General features: G+C 33.2%; 1 protein-coding gene across 4 annotated transcripts in view; it reads right to left on the bottom strand.

Moving 5' to 3' along the window:
• Positions 1–5,817: 5,817 nt before the first annotated feature.
• Mical (Molecule interacting with CasL) overlaps positions 5,818–20,246 on the bottom strand; it is a 193,047-nt gene continuing 178,618 nt past the window's right edge. For 2 of the 4 annotated variants that reach the window (XM_085940893.1, XM_085940906.1), the window contains 8 exons: positions 19,664–19,779; positions 12,387–15,494; positions 12,260–12,292; positions 9,832–9,934; positions 8,786–8,867; positions 7,800–8,077; positions 6,204–6,332; positions 5,818–6,053 (listed from right to left, as the gene is read on the bottom strand). In XM_085940893.1, coding sequence (XP_085797019.1) covers positions 6,235–6,332; positions 7,800–8,077; positions 8,786–8,867; positions 9,832–9,934; positions 12,260–12,292; positions 12,387–15,494; positions 19,664–19,779 — 3,818 coding nt within the window. In that variant the 3' untranslated portion in view covers positions 5,818–6,053; positions 6,204–6,234. Of the gene's footprint in view, positions 6,054–6,203; positions 6,333–7,799; positions 8,078–8,785; positions 8,868–9,831; positions 9,935–12,259; positions 12,293–12,386; positions 15,495–16,025; positions 19,780–20,246 lie in introns of those variants that run through there. The other 2 variants (XM_085940898.1, XR_015069494.1) reach the window with 2 other exon arrangements.

Genomic DNA, 20,246 nt, shown 5'->3' with positions numbered 1-20,246 from the left:
CCGGTTATTGTATATTTGACCTAAAATCTAATGATGATGCATATCTTCGCTATATTTACAACATTTCGAGGCCATCAAAGGTGTAAGTAAATGACTTCCAAGGAGCATTTAACGATTCTAGTATAAAAAAAAAACATGGCTGTGATTAGCACTCATTTTTCACACACACCTGCGAGTATTAAAAAGCTTGAAACTCAAGGTTTGGCGTGTCAACCTTTGTGTCAAATTGATAGTTTTATTAATGGGACGGCTGAACTTTTGCCTGAAACAATAAGTGCTTAAATAGCACCCAAATTCAAATACTGCCCAGTTTCATCAGTGGATGTGGAACGATCCTATACCACTTAAAATATAAATATTTTGAGTAATCGAGGACACAATCTTACTACCGAACATTTGGAACAGTACTTGATTGTTAACGTTTACAAGAGTGACAAAATGTTAAATAAATGTTAATTAATAATTATCGTCGATACTTACTAATTGCATGCTGATTTGAAATAAAAAACTAAAAATATTCTGACACTTTTCATGCATATTTTGAGCATTTTTCATGTTGCATATAATCCGGTCTCTAGTGATTAACAAACAAACTAATTAAATTTCAATTCCTATTTTCATTAATGTCTTTAATAAACCCTTAGTTTAAGGGTAATATTTATTGAATATATTTTAATGTTGATAGATTAAATCGATATCCCTTAATTCCATGTATATACGAAACGAAGGACCTAATCTATTTTTGCATCAAACTGACCAAATTAATAGATATTCAATGACCACTAATATAATTAACCAAAATCTTGAGTCTTATAAATTCAATACTTCAAGGAACAAAATATGGCAACACAGATTTTGATCTAAAATCTGTAAACCATACAAATCTTAATTTCATATTGATTATTATTATGATTTCAAAACACGGCAATGGTCCTAGAATATGTAGTCAACAATAATTTGTAAAAAAGGCAACGGGTGGATTTATTTTAAACTAAAATGTTTTACAAACTACCAATAATAAAGTCTGTTATTATTGTAGGAGGCGTGGCGGTATCTATATGGAAAGGGTCTAAGTCTAAGTAATTTATTTCAGACGGGCACAATGTGCTTGTTGAAATAATGTAGATATTGTTAACTAGCTTCTTACGGGAATATTTATCGAATTGATGATGTACCAACCAATAAATCAAACATTAGATATTTCTATTGAGCAGTACCTATTTTAAAAATAAACATTATTTACTAGAAACGAATGCTTTCTAAGAAATGAAAAATCCATGCCATGGAAAGAATACTGTGATTTTGATTTTATAAATTTAAAATTAATTATGTTACATAGCAAAATGTAAATAATTACAAATGAGGAAGTAGTATGTATGAGATGTTATGATATATTATGCATTTAAATAATTATAATGTATGTACTTTTCTTTGTCATTATAGAAATCTGAATATACAATTAGTAATCATAGATATATTATGTATGCTTCCAAATTTAACACCATATTATCATGAAAAACATCATTCGTTAATCCTCTTTTCTGTCATAAAGAAAATGTTATTAAATATTGACATTAATAATAATAATCATAAGTTCCTCTATAATTTTTGTGTAATTATATTGTTAACCGAGACAAATTATTATAAATGAACCTATAAACTATGTTTAATAAATACAAAAAAAAGTACCCACACAAGTGTTAAAGATATTATAAATAACAAACACAGATTATAAATCATCAAATATATTATATACACGATAAAATAAAAAAAACAATTTTCATGATCATTGAAATTATTATTAAACAAATAAAAACTGTACATAGCTTCACAATATTTGGTGTAGCATTTTATGATAAATAATATTACAACATTGCATAAAAACAAAATTTTATCAAAATTAATTTAATTAATCTCAGTTAAACATTGTATTAAAAATCACTGACTGGTATAAATATTGTAAGAGGGAAGTAAAGTTTAATTAAATAATTAATATAATATATTATAAATGATCTCATAATTGAGTTGAAAACTATTAAAAAGGCAAATAGTAAACACACCAATGTCACTTCGTTACTAAGACAGAAGATCAAGCAAGACACTATGGAAATGCACTGGAAAGGTAAGGTTGAAAGTGAAGATAAAAACATTTTCAAATCTTCCGTGTCACTAACGGAAGACAGATTTAAAATTCATGTGTTTTTTTTTTAATTCGGTACAAAAATACGATTCCATATAAATTTCTGAGTATGATCCATACACATAAATATTTATCTATGTATTTAACCATATTTTTTAATGATCATAACCAGTTTGATCTAAACATTAGTTCAATTGACATTTTTTCCCGAACCTCTAAATAAATACAGTAAAAGAAAAAAAAATATTTTGTACTATAATAGAATATTATGTGATATATAAAAATATGCCATTTATCGGCTCTCCAGTCTAGTTCAGACCGATATACATCATGTTTGTTAAACTTTTTTTTCTACATAAATGCAAGTGCATAAATGTTTGAAACTCGAAATGTAGTTTGGAAAGTCCACATCATAAAAAAATGCGCCTTTTAATCGAAACAACATTCTAAGAGATCACGCATCGCATCTTCCATTGAAAATATATTGGAAACAATTACTTGTTTGAAAGTGCGTTTGCAAATGTTTTTACACATTATTTATTTGTTTACAGGCAGATACACTTGCTTGTTTGAAAGTGCGTTTTCAAATGTTTGTACACATTGTTTATTTGTTTACAGGCAGATGTATGTCGGTATGGACTGAGCTTGAGAAATAAAACTATTCACATGGATGTTTGACAAGATTATAACTGGAAACATTTTAAAATTCTGCATTATTAGCCATCATAGCACATTATTTTTACTATACTATTATACAAATTCATTAACTAAAAAAATGCAGATATTAGATTCTTATTATTTACAAAGATTTAATTTCTGATTCTTAAAATACATTAATTCATTAATGTTATATTTGGTGTGTATATGTGAAAAAGATCTATTGATTTGTCTTGTAAGGCTGATGTCATCGTCGTAAAAATATTATTACTATATTTTCTACTTTACTCTTTACGATGTTGAGATTAAAACATCAATGATCATTACCTTTTTTATTTTGTTGATTTATCGACATATTATTTCATTATACACACATTAAGTAGTTCTACTAAAAGCTAATTTAACTATTAACTCAATTCCATGCCAAACGATGACCTATACAAAAAATCCAAACCCGTAGTATCTCTCTCACTCCTTTGCAATTAGCAGAGCTTGATAAAACTTATGTGTATGTGTACAGTATGCAAAATATTATATTTTTTGATTATCATCACTGTTGTAACACTCCATCTAACATACTTAAAGAGAGTAGTATATTAATAACGAATGAGTTTCTTCACTAAGGTCAATTTCAAACCTGAGTAAAAATATAACATACAGTCGAACTTGGTTATTACGATTACAGAAGAGTAATGAGAAAACATTCGTTGACATTTTAGTTTATGATTTTCCCCATACATTTATTCACTTTTATAACGACCTACTTCTCGGGTATACCGAGCAACACTGTTAACCCGATCGCCGCGGATGGGACATATGTTGTTTTTTACATAAGCTCTGATACTGGGCGGATGTCGCAACTGTTGATATCGAAAATTGAAATGTCGGTAAAGTAGGAAATACTTCACGCATAGTATTAATTTTTGTATTGAAAAATACTCTGATTCGTGTTCGTACCGCCATATCGATAACTTTGTCAAAAATATGTTGTTTTAATTTCATAAACATCGATCTTTCGAACCCCCTCGATCTATCGAGATTCGCCGGTACGATTGCATCAGTTCAAATCTACGCGGTATTTTTCGCGGCTGCGCAGTAGGTATACAAAATATATTTCATTCGAGTTGAGTGTGCGCCGAGTATTTACCGTGTAAAGTTGAATTCACCGCGATTTTTACATCATGTGCGGGAATACGAAAAAGACAACCAAAAATTTGTCGTAATATTTCTAAAAATGTACTTGAACTTGTGTTCTGGATTATGTCATTTATTACTCATGTGTCTCCCTAATTGTTTCAAAGTCATAAATTGAGCTCATTATTGAAAGTCGTAAATATTTAGTAAAGATGCGTCCACACGGAATGAAAAAATATATATTATTATATTTTAGAGGATTGCAAGTTTTACCAATAAATTACGAATTACTATGAAAGAATATATAAAACGTATAAATTTTTGCTAAAAAAACACACACGGGTAGGTATAAAATATAATATAAAATATAAATCATGGAATATTGACTTTTCAACTATATTACATATTATCTTCGCGTACAATTTAATGCTTATAAATTTTTTAAACCTTACCCAAAAAAAAGTTTTTATAGCACTTGGAAAAATTTACGCAATTCAAAAAATAAATATGGTTTTTTTTACAAAACATAAAATGACAATCACTAACATAATACAATGCTCAATAAAACTGAAAAGTAATCTACAAAATCCAAGTTTCACTAAAAAAAAAAAAATCAAAAAAATTATTATAATATTTTCAACCAGTGTGGACTCACCTTTACGCTTAAATTAGAATGGCCCATAAAACATGTAAAATGCTGACACAATCTATGCCACGAAATAAAACTGGTGACTACCATCCAATTTTAATGGATTTGTCATCAATAAAACTTACACTAATTAACAATAATTCATAAGTCACCAATAAAAGCTATTATTTTCAATAATTTTTATGGCATTTTTAAGTGTTTTTAACAAGAGTAAAATAAAATTAGTCAGTGATTAATTGTCTTCATCGGCGCACTTGTTTTGAAGTCGAGTGCTTTGTCATAGAAAATGGCTACAGAGTTTATCCGAACAAAGCAATATGGTAGTTTTGTTAAAGTAAACACAGTGAAATTCAACACTCCATTATGTGTTTTAGTGTGGCACTTGGATCCTTATGTATCTACAGTTGTAGCCACAATTTTTAACTGCCGTATTTATTATAATACAGCGAAGAATAACATTTCGAAAAACCTACCGCGGACAGCACATCTTTTGTATGGAAACTTAAAGCGCCGATCGGGTTAATGTGTCGATCGTTTAAAAACAACATTTTCGACCCTAAGCAATAAAATCCGACCGGGCAGTTAACTAGACAAATGCCGCCAGGATCGGATTACATTTATGACACTAGGTAAGTGTCTAAGTACCTAATTGGTGTTTTCGCCGACAACATTGAAAAAGTATCCACGCATATGGTTGAAATTGGATGTAAAAAATTCAAGCTTTGTGAAGTTAGTAGGTACCTACCAGCGCTGGCGGCTCAGCACTTCATTACAATAAACAACTTCTTTTGCATTTATGAATGCCATGCTTGTTTCGGTGATTTTTACGATGTTTTTCAGATTTTTTATGTTCTATGCTTAAATAGAACGTGGCGTGAAAAATCTTATATAACGATATAACGAGTAATGCTTATAACAAGCAAATTCAGTCGGTACCATCTTCCTCGTAATAACCAAGTTCGACTGTATTATTAAGTGTCCAGAAACAAATTTTAACTATATCATAATTACATGGATGTTACAAATAGTGCCTATTGAATGTTATAATATTTATTATATACATATTATAATTCAGAGATATATATATTTCTCACTACTCAGTATATATATATATTATCACAATTTGTAATTTAAAACATAATAATATGTGCAATAATCATGAACTCGATATAAAATCTAAACCTGATTAAATTTTCATTAAAGATGGCTTGGAAAACAAGCCACAATAATGATTTTTGAAAAGCAATTAATTCATTGAGGCATTATGTCATTTGGCCAGATTTATGAATACTCCAAAACACTTACAGAAGTCCAAAATAAAATTTAAATGCACTTGATAATTCTTTTGCGAATGACCCATTGTCGATCCCTCAGCTTGCGTTAGTTTTCTACGTATGAAAAGAAGCAGCGTCTTTCAAATATCTTTGGATTCAAATTCTCATCATATGGGGCTGTCTAAAATTCTTCATAAATCTGAAATTAGAAAAACACAGATTAATTGCATTTTATTTCAAATTCTGGAACCTGAACACAAGGACAATTAATTCATAATGTGTTCTCTAGATATCCAACAAACTAAAATATAAACAAGGGATCCAGAAATCTAAATTATGTATAACATACCTTCTGTTTTTATTATGACATCTAAATTGTATCAGTCATTAAGTCTCCTAGACGAGGATAAGTTTTGTCTCTCAGCAACAATGGCCATCATTTCGTTTATGATGGCATTCTCTTGAGTGTGATTTGTGTCTGAAATTAAATTTAAAAAATCAGACTATAAAAATTCATCCAAACATATGAATTTCAATTTTTTTTACTAACTTTAAACAATAAAAAATGGTTAACAGACAAAATTGTACCTTTGGTTCGAAATTCATAGTTATGCCTTGATTACACGTAACGAGTACAGTGGCGAGACACAAAATATCACTAGGCCGAGAGCGTGTTTATACATACGTATTTTTCTCTTTTCGACTTTTGTGTCGAGTCAGTTCACTTTTGATCAAAAAGCAGGCTAGTTTTGTGTACCGAAACATGGATCGTAAAACGTACATTAAAAAGTATACTCAGCTGCTCATACCACTCCTAATAGAATAATTGAATGAATTATTGCGCGAAGAAGATAAACGTCTTTGGACAAGACAATGGATTTTAAGGAGGCCAGACATACACTCTTTTTAGTGAATTGGAGTTAGAAGACCCTGATGAATTTAAAGCGCTTCTGAGAATGGATGTAGAACGTTTTAATAAATTGTTAAAAACTATTACTCCAATGATACAAAGATACGAGTGGCAAGTACCCATCGAGAGTGTGTTTAAATATGCCTAGCGGGCTAGCGAGTCAGTGCCGGTAGGGTGTTGGGCACTCGGTCTAGTAAATATAAAAGGGTCCGAGTGACTGTCTCGCCATCCTACTAGGCCGAACGCTCGGTAATATGTTTATGCCAACCGAGCACTCGGCCGAGAGCACTGTCTCGCCACTGTACTCGTTACGTGTAATCAAGGCATTAGTAATTCAGTGAACACTAAAGTAAATAACCCACTAATCTGTGGGTTTAGTTATTTTTTAAATTATTAATCAAGATTTATATTAGGTAGTCAAAATTAATTGATCAAGTTAAAATAAGTGTTTTTTTACAATTTGATGGATTTTGTAACTGTTAATAACACATTCGCAGATATGACATCTATAAACGTCGTATTTTGTGAGATGTGATATGATAGGACGTGAATTGACATCCTGTACTGTGAAACGGAATACAGCACGACGTTTACAAAAGTCGTATTTTGGATTAAAACAATATGTTCCCTGCTACTTGTGTCACGGTGTGAACATATTTCCATTGGATAGTGTCGTATCTTTAGACTTAACTCATTTCTACATATCTAAATTGATAATTTAAAAAATGAAAACTTTAATATGTCATAATATCACTAACATGTGTCCGCGAATGTGTTTGAATTGGTCAAAAAAATAATGTCGTCTACAACTTGTACAAGTTTCATCAATATTGGTCTAGTAGTTTGTTATAAAGGAACAAACGGAAAATATGCTATGCTAAGGAAAATATGAAAATATTTAGCTAGTAGCTATTTCAGCTATATTTAGCTAATAACTTGTATATAATAAAATATTGTCATTGTAAAAAGTGAGTGAGTTGTGACTCAAATAAATTTGAGAAGCTAGTAGGATAGTATAAAATAATCATATCTGACCTTTTCCTCCATTTAAGACATCTCTTAGTTTGAGCCGCAGTTGCTGTTGCCTTTCTTCGAGCAGGAGTTCGTGAGCGCGAGTCGTTTGGCAATTCCTTTGCTTGACTAAATTTTCATAATACTTATTCAGGCTGAGGCAATCCTGCAGGAGTACTCTCTCTTCGCCGCCTGTCTTCGAGTGCAGTTTGTTCCATGCCTGGGCGCGCATGTCTTCAATTTTTTCAAGACACTTCTCGGTTTCGTTGATTTTATTTTGGATTTCATTTAGTGAATTACACCTGAAAACACAAAATGGCTTATAAATAGTTTATCTAATGAAGCCCATCGAATTATTTGTATTACAACGCTTATTTGATATCTATCAGAATCCTGTATGGGCATTCCAGGTGTTCTTATATGATGCATAAGTGGGCCTTGAAAGAGTCCCCACAGCGAGTGTGAAGAGATTCGTGGAGTCATATAACATGTATGCCTTCTCCGGAGAAGTTTCAGAGATATTTAGGCCAAATATATGTACTTGTTTTTGTAATTTCGTTTTCTGTCTTTTTCTTCTTGGACAAATTAATGTTTTACATAATTATTTTTTTTCTATCGCCATATGGATTATATATTATATTAATATCTATAGAAAAGTTAATAATCTCTGTGTTGACTTCAGATTTTATGCGATTGTAAATCTAACTAAAGATGGTTCAATTTATAAAAGAAAATCTTTTAGATAATGCAAGCAATTGTCGCATTAACAAATCTCAGCATAAGCGTGAAGCTTGCTACAAATTAAGTTGCGAAATTACGAAATGACTTGAAGCTGATTTAATAATTAGCCTTAGTAACCTCATTATCAGTTACATTATTAACATCTTTCTTATTGACATCCTTTAATTGATAACACTTATTATTTCTCTAAAAGCAGCTGACTATATTATGTCACACAACATTAGTACAATGCAAAAATTTTGATGTGGTATAATAATTTTTAGAATTACCTTTTTTTAGCAGTAATCTTCTTAGTTACAGGTACACACAATGGTGAACTCTGTTGCAAATTTATACTTCCATCATGATAACCTGAAAATATTACAAAATTCACTGAAACGGTGTCACATAATAACATCCAAAAGTCACTAATTATCTGAAAAATTGGTTGACACTGAGGTGAATTCTGGTTTTCATCGTCTACTGTCCGCCTGTCCCGATCCACATTAGCTGCTTTCCAATTTGGTACCCTAAGCAAATAACAGTCATTAATAGCTCCGCTCCATCTGTACGATGGCTGCAGACGTCTTGGTGGTGATCAGCGGAACCATTCATTACACTACATACAACACCATGACATGTTGGTTATAGAATAATCAGCGAATATTTATTGTACTACATCCCAGATTTCTCGATATTATAGCGCTTGTACACAATCCATGGATTTATTGGAGACAATAGTGCGTATATTAAATAATCATGACAATAACTGTTTACACGTAAAAGTGCTGACTGACGCGATGTTGTCATTTTGTGATACTAATTTTGACAGCTGGTAGTGACAATAGGTTAACCTAAAATTAGTAGTTCGTTTTTTTACCGCAGTTTCGCCATTATCGTTCTACTGCGCAGGCGCAAGATCGAAAATAATCTTACTTGCACAAGAAAATCAGAAGATTTGAATCTCGTTTGATTCATGCATGCAATCGTGCCAACTTCAGAATAATACATATTTACCCATACATGTTTTTACTGTCAACTTTAAATCCATGCACGTGTAAACGGGGTATTATTCTTTATTACTTTGTCGGTTCATTAATATTCATACGGCGCACATGACCAAACCAACGCAATCTCCCAATTGGGTTGATTGAACTGAATTAGAATCTTCCTACAGACCATATTTCTCAGCATTGTATATTTTCCTCCCATTGAGAAATTTTCCCGATTGTCCCATAGACTTTGCTTTGAATAATAATAATAGCCTCACATACCACTAAAATTAATTAAGCCAATCAAAAATTCTGATTTTTTTAACCAACTCAGAATTCCATACCTGATGTACTTTGAACGCTGCAGTAATTCATGGGAAGTGGTGGAATTGGTGGCGGCACTTCAGTGCCAATGTCGAAGTGGGAAATCTTTTGCAACTCAGCATCCTTCAAAATCAAGTATAAAAAATTAGTATATGTAACATAAAAATTAATAATTTTTTGAAATTAACCAACATGTCAGACACCAAATTCACTAAAACAAAACTTACACAATTGTAAATCTATGAAAAAACTAACACATCTTCACATAATTCATCAAAATATTTCACGATTCTGATTTTGTTTTGAAACTAACAGTCGAGTAGGTAGATCGGTCATAGCTAAATCTACAATTTACGAAAAATGACCAGTCTCCATAAGACGGCACAGTTACAGAAAATATTGATCGATTACAATAATTATATTTCTCATGCAGCCAAATCTTCACACTTGCACAAATTTTACAGACTACAGGAACCAATATGAAATTCGTACGCAAATTGTAGAAGTATTCAGTATTATAAACAGTAATATTATTACGTAATTAAAAATTTATCTATTAAGATACCTCTTCATGAGATGGCCAAAATCCACATTGAATTAATGAGTAAATGAACAAAAAAAATACTCCTGCACTGACTGTCTGCAACCGAATTTCACATTAATATTTACATTAATCATTTACTTTACCAAGATCAATGATGAAACATAAAATCAGAATAATTTGCACTACTGTAGCTAGATTGCCATACGTACAAAATTTACACTCTCAGTAATCCGCCGCTCGCTTATCCGACAACTACTATAATCCGCCTTTATTTTTACTGGTTGAAAGCACAAAATCAAGCTCTATAATCTGCCCGTAAGCGTATGTCAAATTCAGTAGTCCGCCGCGTGCCAATATTATGACTTACGACTCTTATGAGCTGTCCGCCGTTTAGCCCAGTTCCGTTGACCATTAAATTTAACCGGTGTCAATAATATTATCGTTTTCTTTCAGTTAGTCCGCTGTATATTCTAGCAACTGACGCATGTGTTTCTTTGTTTGAATAAGTTAACAAAATGGAGTCTTCTCGAAAGCGTAAACATGACACATTAACTTTAAAACAAAAATTGGAAATTTTACGAAAGACAGGTAGCGGTGCTTCATTTACTGACATTGCTAAAATGTACAATATTGGTTGGCCGCCCATGGCTTAATACATGTAGGAATAAACTTAGCTTATTTAATATGTATAATTTAATAAATACTACTTGCTTTTGATTATAAAGAAAACCATTACAAATTTCTAAATAAAAACTATTTTTACGAAATATGTTCCTGTTTTAATTTTTACCATATTATTTTGTATGTATGCACTATAATCCGCTGTTTTCACTAATTGGACACTTGTCTGGTTTTTGGGTAGCGGATAACTGAGAGTGTACTGTATATGGTTATAACATATTCAAATTTAAACACTAATTACGAATCTCTTTTTGACATTGTAGCAACAGTAGTGTGAATAATTGTTATTTTGAAGCACTAAGCGGATAGTAAAAAATTCATTAGATAGCCATAACATAAATATTTTGCAATCTATAATAATTCTTTCCGTTGGTCATATCGTAGAAGGTAGATTTTTTAGTTGAAAGTTGTTGCTTGCGTTCAGTTTGTATTCATTAAAATGTATAAGAAATTTTTGCCGCATGCTTACCGTAACTCACTTAAACAATGTGCTATTTCCAAAATCCGATAACTTTGTATGTAGTTATTCTTTACTAGATGCCAGATAAAGCTTTTCTTGTGACACTAACCCACAATGACAAACGGTTTAAAAGTTTAAAGTTGATTTCTAAATTATCTAAAAGATAAGTCTATTGTAAAGAGTATTTTGCACTGTTGTCAGATGAAATTTTCAAAATCCGGTATATTGAAAAAAATTTACATAGAAAAACAACATTTTACTTGATCAGTGGAAGTTAGCTTACTTGATTTTATAAAATATTCTGTGCTTCTTAACACATTCGCGGACACAATTTAGCTAAATTTTATTTTTTAAATTTTCGATTTAGATATATAGAAATGAGTTAAGTCTTAAGATACGACACTATCTAATGAAAAAATGTTCGCACCGTGGCACAAGTAGCAGGGAACATATTGTTTTAATTCAATATACGACTTCTATAAACGTTGTGTTGTATTCCGTTCCACAGTACAGGACGTCTATGACGACATCTCACAAAATATGACATCTTTGTCAAAGATATTTGATAGTCCAATACCGGTCTAAGTAACGTTAACAACCTATCGAATTCATAAAATTATTTTAAAAGTGTCATTTTTTGTATAACAATATTCACTTCTACAGACCCACTGAGGACTTTGGACATTTGAACACCAAAAAATAATACCAAGATATTAAATACAAACATGAACACACACATGCATAACAATAATAATTTCCTTACTAGTGATTCGGATCGGTCCAAATTATAGCATGACTGTAAATAAAATATTATATTAGCATCAAAATTAGGTTGTACAAAAAAATAAATATGTAATGAAAAATAACACATAAATGATAAGTAAACTCACATTTGATTTGTTCTTAAATTTCTGCCCTGGAGGTGATTTATTCTTCTTTTCCTCCAAGCCCGTTGGATTAGTGTGACCTGTAGTATCTCTTCGTCTGCTGAAGAAATCCGAAACAGTTTTGATGATACTTTTCCTTCGTTCGGTATCCCTGCCTTTATTTTTTTTGCTAACATTCTCGGAAGTGAGGAAATTTGGATCCGATGTACACAGACTGCTAGACGGATTTAAAGATTGGTAACTGGTGTCATGACTAGGCGAACTGTTGCGTAGAGACTCAACATGCTGGACGAGCTTTCCAGAGAAATCGTTGAGTGATAGTTTCCTAAATCCAGGAACTATGCCCCCCGGTTGACCGAAATGAGAATAATCTAATGAGCTATCTTCCGAAAGTATACGTTTCTTGGGGGCTTTACAGTCTTCTAATTTTCTTAACTTATCTATTTTGTTTTCTTCCATTACAGACTGATGGATATCGGGCAGAGAGAATGTTTCTGAATTATTAGGGTGTTTTGTTTTTGTATAATTATCGCAATCATTCAACGGTTTAATTTTCAATGAAATAGAATGTTTTGGATGTGAAATGATTTTGAGAGACTCCTTTTTATGACTTTCGACGAGTTTGTTAGACTTTTTCATCGGTTCGTCAATCTTGGGAGTCTTGGGTGGTGATTTTTGATAGTCCAAATTCTCTGCACTCTCAACTTTATTACTTACAAGATTTAATTGTGGAACAATAATTGGACTGCGTGATCTTCTATCGGTCCGTTTTTCAGATATTTTTGACATTTTATCCATGACTAATTGATGTATCAAATCTTTTTGCTTATTCTTTTCCTTAGATATCTCTTCCAGTTTTCTGGTGGTGGAAGGGGAATTGCATATTTTTTTAGGAGTGTCTTTGTTTTCGCAAGTTGGTACTGTCGATTCAAAGACACTATTGGTTGAATTTGAATTGTTATGAGATAAAAACTCATTTGTGATAGTAGAAATTGAATTATGATTTGAAGAATTATTGTCGTCAGCAGAGTTGAGTTCCGTATCACACAAAGAAGAATTATTTGCGTCTTCGATGGTTTTTATATCAACGTTATCATTTTGGACATTGACAATCAAAAAACCATCTTCCTCTTGATCACATTTATATTCAACAGTATCTTTTTCTTCAAGCGAAGCGATACTTTGAGTTGTCGATTGATTTTCATTTTCACAGAGACTAGTTCCATACTCACTAGAAAACTGGTCATTATTTAAAATACATGCACCCTGTTCGATAAAATTAATAGATCTATCATTGACAGGGGAATCACAATGTCTATTTACAGCTTCGATCAGAGTCGATTTCGGTAAAACATCTCTTTGGTTGCTAACACAGACATCGACAAACTCAATAAAACCAGTATTGATAGATTCCCTAATATTAACATTATCCTGATTCTCAATTAAACTTTCTTCAGAGCCCGTATCCATAAAATCTATATCTGAATGATCACAATCTAAGATGTTGGATATTTTCTTGACCTCTTTATCTGCATGTTTGCCGCAGACATGTTCGCTTTGATCGAAATTATCTAAGGCGAATGCTTTCCAAGCAGTATCATGATTCTGGGAGTGAGTAGTTCGACCGTGTGGCTTATTCAAGCCTACATCGGTAGTTGAACCTTCCACCGCCCAGTCCAATGGCTCATTATCGGTAAAGAACGCCGTTATGTCGTTACCAGAATCGGAGCTTGAAAAGGCCTGTGTTTGACTATTCTTTCCTTCACTGAACGAAACTGGCTTGATAAGATTTAGTGGCTTCTCTGATTTCTCTGGCTTTTTATAACTACTATCGATAACTTGTTTTGTCGTATTCACTTTTGATAATGTAACATCTTCATCGGAATCTTGCGGACCGATATATTCTCCATTCACGACCATCAAACTGTCCAATTGCATTATTTCTCCGCAAGGTTTCATGATTTCAACACGAGGAACAGAAATATTGCTCTGTGTATTATGTTTACCCGATACATCATCACTAGATGAACCAAAACTATGCAATGAGTCTGAATCAATGTCTGTACCTGACGGATAATCATTCTTTTTTATGTTCTTCCATGGAATTTTCGGTACCACAATTGATGTTTCAAAGATTGGGCTGTGCAAAGGTTTTACCGGAATATTCTCTTCAACTTCTTTTGCTGGCTCTTTTGTATTCCTTTTTAAAATAACAGTAACATTTACTGGAAAATCTTCTTTCTTTAATATTGTATTCGAATTCATTGAAGCTTGAACAACATCTGGAATCGACACTGGAGGATTACCAACGCTGATTTCAATCGTCTTTTTAGACTTATCCGAAGTTATCATCTCGTTATTGTTTGACTTAATGAATGGGTAACTGGTCATGTTTGAATACAAATAAGATGGCGATGTAGGAGATATGGTTGGGATGGATTCCACGGCAATAGCTGGTAATTTATTCATGTTGGTTGGCGATAACAGCCCTCCAGCATTTCTCCGCGAAGAGTTGTCAAGGAAAGCCTGCATGGACGGGCTTATATCTGGCGCTGGGTTCAACAATTTCTGACATTCAGAAATATTACTATGAAACGCTCTGAATTTTGAATCTAATTCAGAGGCAGAATCTGATTTCTGCAAACCAATCGTAGCTTGTGAACCTAATAAATATTTCTTTTTCAATTCCAACGCACGTTTAGTCGCAATTCCACTTGTACTTTGTGTTCTACTTAAAAGATAATCTCCCGGTCGAGGTATAGCGAGGGGCACTTTGATGGGAGTCACCGGCGACTTTAATTCTAACTTTATATGCTGCTCTTCAGGTTTATTTTTCTTTTCCAGATTTCCATTAGCTATTATTCTAGACGTCACTTGAACTTTGGCAAAATTATTCACGTTTGTTTTGAGATTTTCATTTTTGGCCGCTTTTTTCTTCTCTATAGCTGTCTCCCAGTTTCTTTCATTTTGTTTGATTTTCCTGTCATTGCACAGAATCACTGGCACTTCACAGGTCGGAGTAGGGTCATCGTGAGCGAATTCGCTATCAGTCGACACTTCTGTAGCAGAATTGGCCGCTTCTGAATTTTTCGAGCTGGATTCCGAAGCAACCTAAAACACGAATAACAATCAAATCAATAAAAGAACATAAAAACATAAATAATATTGTACGTATGTATACACAAAATATTTTACAAGAGCTACATTAAACATTCAGTAAGTATGTAAAGTAAAGCAAAGAATTTTCAATTATTTATCTTAGTTATTGAGTAAAAATGCTTGTCTCATAAAAATTTCAATTCACACACAACACAATTTAATATTCAAATAAAAAAGCATTAGTCATTTATTTACACAGAATACATCTACTTAAAACCATTTATGGATGGTGATTGCAATATAATTCAATTTCATATTATTTCAATATCTACGTATTCTTGCTTCGAATGAAAGATTAACAAGTGTTATTATAATAAGCCTCTTGGGGAAGTTTAGATGAACGATTGATATGATGTAATGAACACATGATGTTAATACACAACAAACTAAAATATTAACAACGGACATGTTTTATGTTCATTAGCACACGCTGCATTCGGTTAGAAAATCACTCTAACAATGCCTGGCAAAAAAATTGATTACCTTACATGTCCGTTGCTAGTTGAATTGAAAATCCTTTTTTCACCATTTCAAAGTTTTTTGAAGCACAAACATCCAACTTAATCTAAACTAAAAATATAGATTTATATTATTTATGATATTACACACTCGCTATTTTTACTTTTTGAATTTTTATTCTGCCCTGAGGAAGAAGTACTGGACACGTCACCTCTAGACGAATGGATATTTTGGTTCTCCAAAGGTGCCGCATTGGGTTCAATGGTCAGACTATCGCACTTAACAGTTTCAACTGTAGTTGGACTGTTCTTAGTGTGATGGCTACTGTCAGATAACGCATCGAAAAATTCTTCCCTTGAAACTGCAGACGGGGAGGCATTTTTTTTAGACCTGGCGGGCTTACAGATGGTTTCTTCTGGTATCAGATGTTTCTTTGTTCTGGACGGGCGAACTGGTTTTGGTGAATCAGAATTCTTCACATCCACAGGACCCTCAATACCCACAGCCTCTTTCTCAATGGGAATACAAGTCAATGTTTTTACGGTATTTTTCGATTTATCACCATCAACATCAGGCGTACGGATAACCTCAATCAGAGCTCTTTTTGATATTGCTTCATCTTCCTCTTTTAATGCAATCTCCCGCTCAACACTTTTTGAAATGGATTTAAAATCACTTGTATTAGATTTTATTGATTTGATTTCTTTATTATTATTATCATTATTATTATTATTATTTGTAGTTGCAGAAACAGGATTATCACCGTTATTCGGTTTGGTAAAATCATTTTTTACATTAATCTTTTTAGTTTGAGGAGGTGTGGTGACCATTTTAGATTCAGGTGAAAAGAATTTAGCCGGTGATACACTAGATTTAGTTTTAGTACTCATAGCTGTCGCTTTCCTCATCAGTTGAGGTGATCTTACAAGAGATTCTTTAGAAGAAGATTTCACGTCAGGGAAATACTTTTCGGGCAACGCTGTTCTGCTAATTGTGGAGCTCAAACCATAAACTGGAGCCACCTGACTTTCAAACGACTTTTGAGAAGTTTTAGCAAACGAGGCACGTCTGTTTCCTGGCGTTTCATTGGTAGAATTGGGCAAAGAAAACTTTCTGTTACCGCAATGCGGGGGTTTTCCTACGTCTTTATTATCTTTGAGAGGAACAAACTTTTGGGTGACAGGAAAATATTTCTCAACCGAAGCTTGTTTGGACAATGTTCTATTCAGTTCTTTTTTTGGTGGCAAACCTTTTACGTCTGTTGATACTTTCCCAGTTTTATTAATGAGAGATCTGTCGGGCGGAAAATACTTCATAATATTCTTTATTTCTGACGTATCTTTTGATGATACTTTTGGAGACTGAATTTGGGATTGCATATTTTGTCGGTTGTGATCATACGTGAGCTTATTATACATCTTGTCTAAAGCATCGAGTGAAAAACCTATGTCCGTTTCAATATTTTCATTTTCATCGTCGGTCCCTGTTGAATCAGTTGTTTGTAAATTCTCTACAATTAAAGAGTCATCTGATTTTAAATCTTCTACCACAATCGTTTCATTTGTCTTCAAATCTTCTACAACAATTGTGTTACTTATTTCCAATTCTTCTATAACTGTATCCGGAACGTCAATGGGTGCTTTAATATCAATAGTAGCAGAATTTTTCGATTCCGGCTCATTAAACTCGCTCAATAGCTTCTCAAAATCAGAATCAAGATCGTCTTTAATTAAATTATCGAATGACTCATCGATAGGTAAACTGGTATTGCCATCATCAATTTCATTAAACATATCAACAAATATTTCCGATTGTCGTTTCTCTGGTACACCGAGATTTTCTTTAATTGAATTAGTCACAAAGACATTAACATTAGCTGGTTCCACAGTAACGGTGGATGGAACAACATCTTCATTAATAGCAACTGGTTGCACAGATACGAGATCATCAGTGACAGTAGCTGATTCCGTAATAACAGCTGATAAAATTTCATTACTAGAACTTTCATCACTAGAACTTTCGTCACTAGGAGAAACATCAGCAAAAGGTATGTCATTAAGACTTTCAATATAAGAATCAGATGATTTTACTTCGACTGTTTCAAGCAATAGAGTATCATTAATAACTTTAGTTGTAGGTTCTGTGACAGCAACAGGTGGAGATGCAATTAATTGACATTCAACTAATTCGACAACTTGAGAGGTTTGGACAGAACTATCAGAAATTATATTTTGAACACTTTTCGATTCACTGGTTTCTGTAACAACCAATTCTTTAGAAGCTGTAATATTAGAAGATAATTCATTTGTCTCGAGGGGTATAGATGGCACTTTTTGGGATTCATCTTCAGTATTCAACTCCTGTGAAACATCGAAAATAATTTCCAATTTATTAGCACTGAGTTGAGTATTATTATTGTCTACATCAGTTTTATGATCTTTGTCAACTGTGCTAGAATCAGTATTATGATTTGGATCAATTGTGCTAGAGTGATCAACAGTTGCATTAGAAAGATCACTGACTATGGTAGAAGACTCAACAACTGTGGCAGGAGTTTCAATTGTGCCGCAAAGATCTATTACCGTGGTAAAAGGCTCAACCACTGTGGTAGGGGCTTCAACTGTGTCAGAAAGATCAATAACCGTGGTAGAAGACTCAACCCCTGTGCTATGGGTTTTAACTGTGCCAGAAAGATCAATAACTGTGGTAGAAGGCTCAACCACTGTGGTAGGAGCTTCAACTGTGTCAGAAAGATCAATAACCATGGTAGAAGGCTCAACCACTGTACGAGTTTCAACTGTGCCAGAAAGATCAATAACTGTAGTAGAAGGCTCAACCACTGTGGTGGGAGCTTCAACTGTAGAAATATCAATTATCAAGGTAGAAGGATCAATAACTACGGAAGGATCTTCAACTGTGCCAGGAAGGTCAATAACCATAGCAGTAGACTCAACAACTATGCCAGGAGCTTTAGCTGTGCTGGATTGATCAATAATTATTGTAGTAGAAGGCTCAACCCCCATGGTAGGAGCTTCAATTGTGCCAGGAAGATCAATCGCCATGGTAGAAGGATCATTAACTATGCTAGGACCTTCAACTGTGCCGGGAGGAATTAAAGCTGTATTAGAATGATCAACAGGTTTGCTAGAAGATTCAACTGTACTGGAAGAATCAACAATAATAGAATCATCAGGTGGGTGACAAGCATTATTTTCAGTGACTCGCTTGAGGATCGCTTCACAAATTTCCATTTGCCTTCTTTCAAATGCAGACAAATGATCTTCAGGCAATTCTTTCTGATGGATTGCCTCAGATTCAGAATTAGTCACTTCACATATCATACTGTTAATATTGTCAAGTTGTATAGGTTTAATATTAGCGCCCATCCCGAGTGACTCAATTGACTCATTTATATGCAGATCATTAAAATCACTGAATGAAAAAGATCCAGGTATCGAATCAGTTGACATATTAAATAGCTCATCGTAATCGTCTATGGGAATAAAACGTTTATTTTCTGTGGCGACATTGACTACGGTTTCTTGCTTTTGAGGAATTTTGGTTTTAGACAGTTCTTCGATCACAGTGTTAGAAAGATCAGAGATATCCGCTGACTTATCAAGTAGTGTACAAGACTGTGTAATATTGGTTGTGATTATAACCTCGGTGTCAGTTGGAGAGGTGCTGGGTGGGAGGGGGCCTAAAGCCACTTCTTGCCGACGTTTATCCAGTGCTATTTGCTGCTCAGAGCCCCATGTACCGGAAGCACCTTCTTCATCTGAAAATTATATTTAACTATTACAATAAAATACTAATAAAATATAATATATATTGGGCTGATACTACAAGATTTAACCGAACGTGTTGAAATATAGCGCTCAACTGTATACATTATTTACAGCTTTGCTTTGCATATGATTACGACATATACTTTTTATTTTGAACACTACATAAATTAATTGTACAAATGGTGGCCGAGCGGCCTGCGTCGGCCTATGACGTCGTGGGTCCCAGGTTCGAATCCTGGGTTTGGCAAATCCACATATTGTTTTTCAATCTGTGTTTGAGTCAGAGTATGGACGTAATAGGTTGAGCAAGTGGCTAATATCCATTTCTCGTAAAAAATAGTAATCTGTTAATACAAACCTCTGTGGAGGCCCATATGATCTTATTAGGATCGGACATGGTCTCTCTAAAAAAAATTAACAGAAGAATTGTGCTATGTTACAAGACATCGAACCAAAA

Source organism: Rhyacophila brunnea, unplaced genomic scaffold (assembly GCF_057557595.1).
Source record: "Rhyacophila brunnea isolate RB1 unplaced genomic scaffold, BYU_Rbru_1.0 scaffold_1, whole genome shotgun sequence".
Lineage (NCBI taxonomy): Eukaryota > Metazoa > Arthropoda > Insecta > Trichoptera > Rhyacophilidae > Rhyacophila > Rhyacophila brunnea.
This window is presented reverse-complemented; position numbering and strand designations above follow the sequence as displayed.